Source organism: Neltuma alba, unplaced genomic scaffold (genome assembly GCF_004799145.2).
Source record: "Neltuma alba isolate B1F8T4 unplaced genomic scaffold, ASM479914v2 tig00013207_pilon, whole genome shotgun sequence".
Classification (NCBI taxonomy): Eukaryota; Viridiplantae; Streptophyta; class Magnoliopsida; order Fabales; family Fabaceae; genus Neltuma; species Neltuma alba.
The window spans coordinates 269705-282381 of NW_021637512.1; the positions used below are offsets into that span (position 1 = coordinate 269705).

Sequence of the window (12677 nt, forward strand, 5' to 3'; positions counted from 1 at the left end):
GCTCTCTAGTTGTAATTACGGAATATGAGATAAGTATATGAGAAGAATTTTATTTCGACTTATATCAAATTTGTTTATAAGCACTTAAATAAGTCAATTAACCCAAACAATACATAGAAAGTCAAAGGCCATTTCACCAAAAGAAAAAAAACCAAGTACACTTTTTACCCGTTTCGACTGCAACTTGTGCAAAAGGGCCCTTAATCATCGTTGTTTTAGAATTCTTTTGGCTGAAATTGTTGTTTTAGGATTTTAAGCATGCATAAATTATTTTTAGATTATTTCATTATTTATTAATAAAAATATATTGACAGGGGCAGAGCAATTATCCATGAGAAATTTAGTTAAAAGTATCTATTTAAAAAATTTCTTCCCAAAGTGCAACTTATTTACAATGGGTGCAAATCTTCTACAGTAATGTGTGGTTTATCTTTAATTATGTACACAAAATTTTAAAACAAAAGTTATTTGCACATAATAAGATAAGTTGTACAATTTAAAAAAATTGCAACTACTGAAAATGAGTTGTACTCACTCAAGTTGATTAACCAATTTTCGTGAATATGGCAATTAAATAAAATAAATAAGAATATTTCAGCAAATTAATATTATATTTTTTTTACCGGCACAAAACAATATTATATATTGTACGTTACTCCCTTCAGTTCTAAATATAAGATTTATTTTGTAATGTAATTTACTACAAAATGAGTCTTATATTTAAGGTCGGAGGAGTATTTGACAACTTTCTTGATGTCTTAATCTACACCTATAATATTTTTTTTTTGGGAGACCCATGGGGCATATTCTGCCCACAATATAAATTTACGGAATATTGAATACAAAAAGTAAACCTCCTCCAATATAGGTTTATCCACAATTTTAAACAGCACGCATTGAAAAATACTATGACAATTTTATTAGTATAAATACAAGATTATTGGAGAGGAGTAATCTTAAATATTTTCTTCCTATAATTCTTTTCCTTGCATTACATGGTCAAAACAAGGCAGCAATAAATTAAAGAACAGTAATACATGTTTATTGGACAATACAAAGCAGACTTACTTTTATAAATATTAAATAATATGTTTAAAGAAAAACGGCAAAACTCACGCATAAGACACTAGTTATTAACTATTGTGGAATTAATTAATTAATTCTACATTATTTCCACAAGTATGATTAGAATTTTTGGCCAAGAATAAAAAGTATGATTAGCTTAGCGTTTGAGGCTAGACAGGCTAGTATTTATTTGCATTTATATTTTATAAAAGATTAATATAAATTTTGATTCTTTAAATTTGTTTTTATTTTAATTTTAATCTTTTAAATTTTAAATAATAAGTTTTGGCCTTGAAATTTTGTTTATTGAAAATAGTAGTCCTTATAATACAATAACAACTTGAAAAATTTTACCTATTGAGTGATAAAAAAACTAAAATGAAAACAAACTTAAAAAAATCAAAGATTATAGTATTATTTTTTTTTTTTTCATAAAATAGAAGCGATGACGGGGGACAACACCCTGAATAATTCTGCGTCGTGCTAACTGCGGAGCACGTGAACTGATGTGAATGGAATGAAATAATTATGTGACCCTTCAAATGGTCAAAGGTAATAATAATAATGATAATAAGACAAATTTGACTATAAATTACATTATATTATAAAAAACAAATAATTTTTAATATTTGCATGTTAATTTGATTTCTTATATCCTATTTAATCATATATATATATATATATATATATATATAAATATTCGTTGGTCGGAACCTATCACAATCATGAAATCTCATTTTAATAATCAAATTAACCTCTAAGGCGCTAACTGGTCCTTAGTAGTAGTATAACTGTACAAGTGTTTGCCATATAACTCTTAATTAATTATGAAATCATCTATATCAGTGAATAAATAATTAAAACAATTAATTCACGTGATTCACATATAAATGCAGGTTAAAGCCAAAATGATACTTCTCTGGTCCTATTTATAAGGCATTTCTAATATATTTCACACAGACCAAGAAAAATCTTAAACTGCATTAATTCTTTATTAAAATATAACAACTTTTCAATTTCACCCTTATTTAATATATACACCTTTAAAAAAATTATTTACACTATAATAAATAAAGATAATATAGTACATTCACTGTAAAAATTTAATAAAATAACTTATAAATAGGATAAAAAAAATTTTTCTGCCCTGTAAATAGGATCAGAGGAGTATGATAACTAATTAATTTGGGATTGCAACTGGCCGGCTGTGGAATAATTAAGAGGCTTCGATTACACGCTTTGTGCATAAATTAATGGGTTAGGCAGGATATGATCTTTTCCATCGATTTGCTTCGCATAATAAACCAAAATTAATAATATAATTACTTTTTTATTCCTCAGATCTGATTCACGACCAAACCCAGGGTTGTTTTGCTCAATCAAGGACAGCACATAATATGCACGTGATTCAATGTTATTATGGTAATTATCTCTTTTCTTTTTGTGTTTATAGACGAAGACAGGAGTCATTTTGAGGCCAAAAAATAACGAGTTTTCATTTACAATTGCATAATAATCATCCTTGATGTTAATTTTTTTTTTTTTGGATTTCTCCATCCGGTATCCCAGGACAATAGGCATCTTTCAGCCGTGACAGCGGCTCCAGACTAATCCGGATCAAAGGCTTGCAAGGAACCTTTCGGTCGGCACCCTCTGGCCCCTCAGGGTGCTGCGTTCCCACAGCTCGAACTCGAGACCTGTGGTTAAGCTAGGACAGCCCCAGCCAGCTGACCTAACCCCTTGGGGTTCCTTGATGTTAATTTTTATGTAAACGCTGAAGCTAGCAAAAGTATAAGACTAATATTTTGATATAATTATATATTATTAACTAGATATTCATTACTACTGATAATTACAATCTACTCCTCCGGTCTTTAATATAAGACCCAATTCTTGAGTTGGTTTTGGTCTTAAATATAAGACTCATTTATCATATTTATCAATTTTCTCTAAATTACCCATATGATACTCCCTCAACCATAATTAAGTAGAAGAAGGAGAAGGGGGTATTAAGAAAGATGATTATAGTGTTTTAGGAAAAATGTGTCATTTTTCTTATAATTAACTAACTTACCTAACTTTCTTAATCTAATCAAATTAGTTTAATGGGTCTTATATTAAAGACCAGAGGAGTATATTATAGATATATGTCTATATATATATATATATATATATATATATAACAACTAACAAGTGAACAATCCCGCTGTATGATTTCTTTTCTTATGCAGTATTATTCGGTCATGCAAACTCAAATCCAAAGTTGCGAGTTTAAATTAAAATCAAGTTGCCAAGTGCGGCTAATTAAGCGGAACATGACAACAAAATATATCAAGAAAAAAAAAATATAATTTTCATTTTGTTTATTTAGTAATAATAAATATGATATTAAATGAACTTTCTGATTATTATCAGAGATCATAAATATTGATAGATAGATATCATTGGAAAAAATATATGGATCCTCTCCACTTTTTTCCTCCCTTCACTTTTCATCCGGTTCTCATTTCAATATTTAAAATTTGAACGGTCTAAATTTTATATTTTATAAAATTAATAATAATATGTCAATTATTAAAAAAGAGCAAATAAAATTAAACTACGAAGCATTAAGTCATGATGATCTGAAAGAGGAGTAATAAAAAAAACATTTCATGAGATATGAAATCTAGACTGTTTGAAATCTAATAATTGAAATGTGGAGTAAATAAAAGTGAAGGGGCAGAAAAGTGGGGTGAGACCAGATACCTTCCGACATATCTGGCAATAATTCAACGAACTACTGACTGCATTTATAATAATAATTTTCAGATATTAATGCTTATTACGCCCCACGCGTACATTTGGGCTTTTTTATCCAGACACGACAAACAGTAAAGATATTTACTCAGATGCTATAAGATCAAAAATATTTACTCAGATACTACACTTGAAATCGTTCAGACTTCAGACAGTGAATGAGTTTAAATTTGTACAGAAGTTGTTCAGGCAAAAAACGACTTCAGTGGGACCCACATCCAAAATATGAAAGTTGTTCTTGGTCTGAACAACTTCAGTGGGACCCACATCACAAAATGGAAGTTGTTCTTGATCTGAACAACTTCAGTGGGACCCACTATTTGTCTTACACTCCATGCGTTTTCAGCTTTCGTATTTTGACCAAATGGGGAAGTTCAAATGGATGAAGATTTTCCATCTGATCGCTAAACATGGATTCTTCTTCTATAATGTTCAGCTGATTGCTACTTGATGGAAGAGTATTTCCAGCATTTTTGTCCATTAGTTGTGATTCAATATGACCAACATCTTCCAAGTCACTTATATTGGCATACAACTCTGCACATGTTAACTGAGTTGAGAATCGACAGTTCACTTGCCACATTTATTGTACATGCGAATCATCTTCTAGATTGCATGCTTGGTATTGTGGTGGATTTATGTATGGAGTGTAAGACAAATAGTGGGTCCCACTGAAGCTGTTCAGACCAATAACAACTTCCATTTTGTGATGTGGGTCCCACTGAAGTTGTTCAGACCAAGAACAACTTTCATATTTTGGATGTGGGTCCCACTGAAGTCGTTTTTTTGCTTGAACAACTTCTGTACAAATTTAAACTCGTTCACTGTCTGAACGATTTCAAGTGTAGTATCTGAGTAAATATTTTTGATCTTATAGCATCTGAGTAAATACTTTTACTGTTTGTCGTGTCTGGATAAAAAAGCCCGTACATTTGTCTCCTTTTTTTTTTGAAAAAAAAATCCTTTTTCAATGACTTGGGGTAATATTGCCAATTGCTGTCTGTAGCACGACATGGAAGAGCAATGATATGATGTCAAAATCCACAAGAGGGCCATACGAAAATTTATCAAGGGGAAAATGAAATTTTAATATACTTCTCTGGTTTAAATATAAGACCCATTCAATTTTAAATATAAAACTCATTTTAAAAATGAGTTTTATATTTAAGATCGAATGAGTATTTCAGAATTTTTTACACATACCAAAAAAATAATTGAGCCAAAAAACTTTTTTCCCACACATTTTGCATGGGCAGGCTGGCTGTGGAAAGATGGATAAGATCTCAATGCCATGCTTGTTCGGATTTTGTCCACAAATTTTTTTGGGTAAATTTTTTCCCCACAATTTGATGGTACTGATGGACAATTCATAATGGACGTCCGAGTTTTTCAATTAAATAAGAGCGTATAAAAATATGGCTATTATTTTAAATGCAAATACATATATATATGTATATGTAGATGTAAATAATAAAAAAAATGCCTTGTAGTTTTGCATCAGATACCAGTTTTTTTTAGGGAAAAAAAATGATGTAGCTCCAACAGCACACTAGCTGTTAAGTTTAGATGAGGTCTCAACTTTGAACCCTTTTTTTTTTTTGGACAAAGTCTCAACTTTGAACCCGACATTCACATGTTTGTGTGAGTGCACGCATTTAGTTGTATTATTAAAAAAATGTTTCAGTCCGGTGTTGCAAAAAATATTAATGTAAGCACATCTTCACTAATTATCTGATCGATTACAATTACTCCCTTCATTTAAAATTATAATATACGATTTTTAACTAATGTACACATCTAATAAATCAGTTAGTGTGATTAAGAAAACATATCCTTTCTATATTTAATATCAGTTAACGTAGGGTTTTTTAACATATACTTTTTACTTACACAGCTATTGGCACTGAGAGCAATTCTATGAAAAATTAAAATATTTCTTAAATTTTAAAATTCTAAATTAGTTCTGTGTACTACGTTTTAATAGCAACTGATTAGATGTAAAAGATAAATGATAACACTTTTTTTTTTATAGTAACTCCATGTTAGAGATTTTAAAATTCAAGAAATATTTTTCTGAGATTTTCAGGCCATTCTATCTATGTAGAAAAAGGCGTTAACATAATGTTAAAGCTGTGTCCAACAAACTTGAGGTTTGGAAGCTCCAAGCAGAAAGGCCAAACATATGAATATGTGAAGTCCGTTCAACATTGACGCGCTAAGCAGCATATATCACAACACAAACAGAGAATAAGGACCAGAAATTCCGAAATGAAACCACACATATCTCATCTTTTTCACTTTTTGTGGCTCTTCGTATTACCATTTATTTGGTTGGCTCTTCTATGGTTAGCCTTATCTGCAAAACCACCCATGAAACCACACCTTGCATGGTTTTAATTTGTACTACAACTCTTTTATACACAAACACATATATAGAGGATATAAATATATAAAGGAATTTTATGAATTTGTTGTTAAAGTTGGTCTCCATGTAGTGAGATATTATAAGAGGAACATCCAAAAAAAAAAAACCGTTAAATTTTAAAATTTTAAATCAATATTGATTAATATACTCATAAAGAAAATATCTATACTTAAAAAACAAATTACAACACATTTTTATAATAATTTCTAATTTAAAATTTTAAAATTCAGCAATATTCTTTTTTAATTTTTCCTGTTATAAGACTCCTTTTATGAAAATAACCACATGATCAAGATCATCATAGTTCATAAAGATGGAGGCTTTTATTATTTCTTACGTACGGAAGGAGACAGTTCACAGTTCACACAGATCAATTTGGAACAATACATTTTATTTTGGAAGAGATAAAAGGACAGGCAGATATCGGACGGGAGCCTCTTAGCTACTGGTATAAAGAGTCACTCCTTATCACTCCTTTCTCTCTCCGGCGGAATACTCCAAACTGATGTGTGGACTCCGGTCGATCTCATAACGACGCCGGCTCTCAACTAATGTAATAGAGCGGGTCGGGTAACTTGAAGGTCCGTCTGCCCGTATAACTTCCCAGAATGTCACTCCACTGGTCTCCCGTGTTTCCCACGATTCTGTACCCACTCTTCACCAGCTTCTTCCTCTCCGCCGATTTGTACGCCACCGCCGTCGATCCCGAGTACTCCGTCGTGTTCCTGTAATTATTAACCCCAAACCATCAGAACACCATAATGACTCACACACAACACAACTCAAACTATATACCCACACACAAATTATCTTTCTTGCGGAGGAATTGTTAAGCGAAGTATGGTTTATACCCAGCAGGTTAGGGAGTGTTTAGATGAAAACCGAATCATGATTAAAAAAATTTATCTCATTTTACAGAAAAGTACTTTTAAAAAATATTTTTAAAGTTTACCAAACACCCTCTTAGACTTTAAGTGGGAGCACCTTATGACCTCATAAAGGCTACAAACTAAGGCATTGCAGGAGGCCGAAAAATACCATTATGTGGGGTTTTGATAAATTAGTTTTTTAGGATTGAGATTTTACTTAGATTTGTGTCCATAACAGATAGAGAGAGAGATTTAAGTAAGACTATTAGTGATTATTTACTTGAGGATCAACTTGTGCCAAGTGTGATAGCCAACTTTCTTGAGGTTTGAAGCAGTAACTTCTGTCTGAGTGGTGAGTCTTCCAGTAAGGAACACAATCTTGATGCCCAGATTGATCAGCTTGTTGTAGAGCTTCTGCGTTTCTGGTAATGCCAGTGCTTCTCCTTTCTCCACCCACGCGTTGAACTTCGTCGAGTTGTATGGCTCCACGCTTCACAAATTTATAAAGAAATTAAATCAGTATGGCCAGTGAATCTAAAAGTACGGTAGTACAGCATCCATCCATGAAGAAATGGAGATCAGAAGAAGATATATATATACCCGAATCCGTTTTGAGCGTAGTAGGGAAGATTGGAGAGGGTAGTCTCGTCAATGTCAAAGATCCAGATGTTTCTGCCATCTTTAGGGAGAGCCAGAGAGCGAACGTAGAAGTAAGCTTCCCTGTTAACTGCTTTGGAGTCGTCTCTGTAGTGTTGACCCAGCATGTAGTTACCGACGTAGTTTTCGCACTCCGCCGGCACGGTTTTCCACTCAATGATGTTGTGGGCTTCCACCGCCAGCCTCCAGCTCGCGCAGGTTATGCCCTGCACGGTGGCGCCTTCAGAGCCCGACCCGGGTTTCAGCCGGAGAGGGAAGATTTGGTAAGGTTCTTCGTCTGCGCCATGGCTTGTTGCTGCAATAATCGAGGCCACAAGCAGAAAAGCCACTAGGGTTTTCATCATCCTTAAGCTTAGAAAGCTCAGAAAGAAGAGAGGAGGAAGATTTTGGATGCCGGAACTCGCCTGGGTTTGCTCTCTTTAAATAGACTTGATCCGTGGGGAGATTAATTTTGATTCATTTGGATTTTTCTTTTCGTAGTGGTACTGTGGTACCGTATTAAGACAAGCACACTTCAATCATGTATGGGTTAAAAAGGGAAGCCATGGATTCACTTTTTTTTGCATATAGACTTTTTGTTTTTTTTTTTCCAGTATAATATTAAATACAATATTTATTAATGGACAACGTGTATATGTATAAAATACTTCTCCGATTCTTAATATAAAACCCATTAACTAATTTGATAGATTAATAAAGTTAGATAAGTTAATTAATTATAAGAAATGTGACAAGTTTGTCTTAAAATATCATAATCATCTTTTTTAATACCCTATCATCCTTTTCTACTTGATTATGGTTGAGGGAGTATCCATAAGAGTAATTTAGAGAAAATTGATAAATATAAAAAATTGGTCTTATATTTAAAACAAAAAATAACTCAATAATTGAGTCTTATATTAAATACCGTAGGAGTATTAAAATTTGAGTAATATTATTAGTTGCATGTTGTTCATGAGTTGCTATCCTATATATTATCATCGATATTATCTACTACTATTTATTACGTAAAACTACATGTCTTTTTATTCTACAAGACAGGTGATATGATGATTTAAAATTTTTTAATAACTTATATTATCTTTTATTGTCCAATACACAACACCACACGAGAAGAGTTAAACAGAAATTAAAATATTTCAAAATTAAGGCAAAGTGCCCAATTAGATTTTTTTTCCCTAATAAATTTTGATTTTGATCTTTATAATTAGGGAAAATTAGTGATAAATCTCCATTTGAAAATCTATTTGGAATTGGTCCCCAAAAAGTTACGAGAGGCTAAGATCCTTTAGTGTAAATAAGTATGATAAGAAAAAAAGACCAAAATACCCTTAGACTCTAATGAAAGATCATTTGCACATACACTAAATTTAATTACGCATGAAGAAGATATCTTGCATGTTATAAAAGTTTAATTGCACCTAATACAAGTTTTACATAATGAAATATGGATTGCACCTATTGGATGTTGACTTCAATGGAAGGAAAATGCAGTTGCACCTGATGTAAGTGCACATAACGTAAATATGTTTAATGAAAGATAAATTGTATTTAGACACATAATTCATTTGTATTTAAGGATGACATATTAGACGTTATTGGAGTTCAACTACACCTAATATAAGTGTATTTAATGAAAAATCAATTGCATCTAAACAAAATTTATTTGCACTTAAGAATGACATATTGCATGCTATTGGTGTTCAGTCTTGTGGGTGTGCACTCTTCAAATTGCCTTGTCCTGATTTTTCTAGTCAACTTCTTTTTTTGTGGGAAAAAAAGGGTTTTAGTCAAGGTAACATGGTAATTTCATCTGGATTTTTTATCTACATTTAAGGACCTTAAGCTCTGAGGAATTTTCAGGCACCAGTTCCTAAATAAATTTTCAAATGGGTATACCTAATTTTTCCTCATAATTAATAGCGTTAATTTTTATAAAATTGTAAGAAAGAAATATTAAGAACATACAGAAAAACCACAATTTAAAATTATAATAACTAATAATAATATTAACTTTTTATTTATATATGTACAGACGGGACCCTGCGGTTAAAAATGCATTGAGTACTGATTTTTATTGTCGGGAGTACCCCAAGCACCGGACGACGCAGAGGGAGCAGGCGGCCAGGTGCCGGACGCCATAGGCCCCGCGAAAGGACCACAGATCTTAAGAAAATTAAAATTAATATAATTTTTAAAAAGAATTATAATCAAATAAAAAATAATTACTAAAATGTGTTAATAACAAAGTGTGTCTAACGACAAATTATAAAGTAAAAAATAATAACTTCTGAGATTTATTTTATTTTTTTTGAAATTTTATTGTAATCTAATTTTTAATTTTAAAATTTAATCTCACTTTAGTTTGAGTTTTTAAAAGTTAATATCAATATTTTGATTCGTAAAATTTGAGATTCAAGGATGAAAAGAACTGATTTTAAATTTTAAAATTAATTCAAAAAGTAAAAAAAATAAAAAATAAAAAAACGAACACCGGTGATTCATTATTCGAGGTGCCATGAAAAGGAGTGGTTGAAACAGGAATCACACGATGCACGTGCCTGATCCTGTCCTTTTCATATATTTATAGTGCTGTACGTATCTACATAACTATTTAAATTGTTTTTGTTATTTAGAATATAAATATAAATGCTCTCTCATCCGTCAAGTGAATTTTCCCATACAGTACACAACGACTGGTCGGCAGTTAAGTCCTCAAAAATTTTATTCCTTCAACTCTTAATATAAGATTTATTTAACTAATTTGATTAGATTAAAAAAGTTAAATAAATTATTTAATTATAAAAATGTGACAGGTTTTTCCTAAAATACCATAATTATCTTTTTTAATATCCCTTCTTTCTCTTCTACTTAATCATGGTTGAGAGAGTATCCATATGGGTAATTTAGAAAAAATTAATAAATAAGAAAAATATATCTTATATTTAAGAATGAAATTAACTTAATAATTAGATCTCATATTAAGAACCAAAAGAAAACTTAAAGATGAGGCAAATTACGGTCTCATAAAACACAAAATATTATAAAAAAATTCTTAAAAATCTAGTAATTGTGTTGGAGTAGCAAAAGATCTTGACTGTAATAACGGAAAAGGTTAATTGGCAAAAAAGTAACGGAAAAAGGTTAAAAAAAACCATATCGCCTTTAGTACGGAAAAAGTGTTGAAAAAGAGTTATTAACGTAGGCCGTGATGATTATCAATATAGACAACATATCTTTCATTTTCACACTATTTTATTGATGATTATTGCACGTTATTAATAATAACGTTACAGTGAATCTAACACCATGAAATATTTTCTTGAATGCATCAACACCTTAAAATATTTTATAGTGTATTTAGCACTCCGATATATTTTTTTGAAATGTTTAATGCACCAAAAAATATTTTACGGTGCTGGACGAACCTAAAAAATATTTGAGGATGCTAAATATATCACAAAATATTTTAGGGTGTTGAATGTACCTGAAAAAATATTTCAGAGTATTAGATGCACATAAAAAAATATTTCAGGATACTAGATACACTTTTTTTTGGGTCAAAAAACTGTTACTTTCATTAATCCAAAAACAGGGAATTAGCCAATTCCCTCTCTACAGTCAGACTTGTCCTGCTCAAGAAGAGAAAAAAGAGGGGATGGGGGACAAAGAACCCAGCCTAAAGGACGCATCCCCTTACAACCTGATTTGGCTAGCCAATCAGCTACCAAATTACAAGATCTAGGAACATAGGACAAATGTAAATTTGGGACAGAAGCAAATACATATTGCAGTTCCGCCACTAGCATTTCTGCCTTCCAATCTGGACAAGAAGCATGACCTTTTACAGCTTGCACAAGAGGGAGACAATCAGACTCCACGATCAGCTGCCCAAGATCTCTATCCTTGCAGGAGAACACTGCTTTATGCAAGGCCTCGACTTCACTGTAAAAAGCAGAAGATGCAGTACTCTTTTGGCAGCACAGGTCAACTACTTCTCCTTGAGAGTCTCTCAGTACGAAACCCCAACCACTATGGCCTGTATCTGCAGAAAAGGAGCCATCCACATTAAGTTTAAGACAAAGGTTATTAGGTGGAGTCCAATTTCTATGCACTTGGTTCTGATGAGATGAGGAAGTATCATCATTAAACCACTCTTTTGCACGCCATAGTTCATGAACCGCAGAAGAAGCAGAATTGAGAACCCAAGAACAATCAACTGGCTTATGCTCAAAGATTTCACAGCACCTAGCTTTCCAAAGATACCAACAAATATAAGCTAATAAAGCTTGTAAGTAGGGTTCATTTTTAAGTTCTAGCAAGACATTTAAAAGCCAATCTTCAAAGCGAGTAATGGTAAGGTCATCAATAAGCAAAGCAAGGGGAGAAGCAAACCAGACTTTCTTGACCCAGCTACATAACAGCAAACAATGCTCAATGGTTTCAACACTACAATTACAGTTCACACAAATGGGGGAAAAAACACACTTTTTCTTTAAAAGGGCTTCCCTGGTCGGCAAAGCTTGAGAGCATGCCTTCCATAAGAAGTGTTTCAATTTAGGCTGAATTTTTAAACCCCAAATGAGTCTCCATATTTCTAGTTTGGTTGAAGAAGAGCAGCTAGGAGTTGCTTTCTTTTTTCTACCTTTATGAGTTTGGAGCCATCTATAACCCTCTTTGACAGTATACTGGCCATTGGGACACAAAGTCCAGATAAGCTTATCTTGTAACTCCATTCTAGGCAAAGTAACACTTAAAATAGCCTCCTCAACATAACGTGGTAAGTTTAGGTTCTCAAGCTGCCACTTCCCTTGCTTTATGAGATTTCCTACCTTCCAATTCTTCCAGTCATCTGGCATACT

General features: G+C 32.1%; 1 protein-coding gene across 1 annotated transcript; it reads right to left on the reverse strand.

The window, feature by feature from the left end:
- Window positions 1-6593: 6593 nt before the first annotated feature.
- On the reverse strand, window positions 6594-8221 carry LOC114735419 (stem 28 kDa glycoprotein). The gene is made up of 3 exons (XM_028923115.1): window positions 7759-8221; window positions 7439-7648; window positions 6594-7014 (listed from the first exon to the last, which is right to left on the reverse strand). The coding sequence occupies exons 1-3, from the start codon at window positions 8157-8159 to the stop codon at window positions 6834-6836; spliced, it is 792 nt and encodes a 263-aa protein (XP_028778948.1). The 5' UTR covers window positions 8160-8221; the 3' UTR covers window positions 6594-6833.
- Window positions 8222-12677: the final 4456 nt, after the last annotated feature.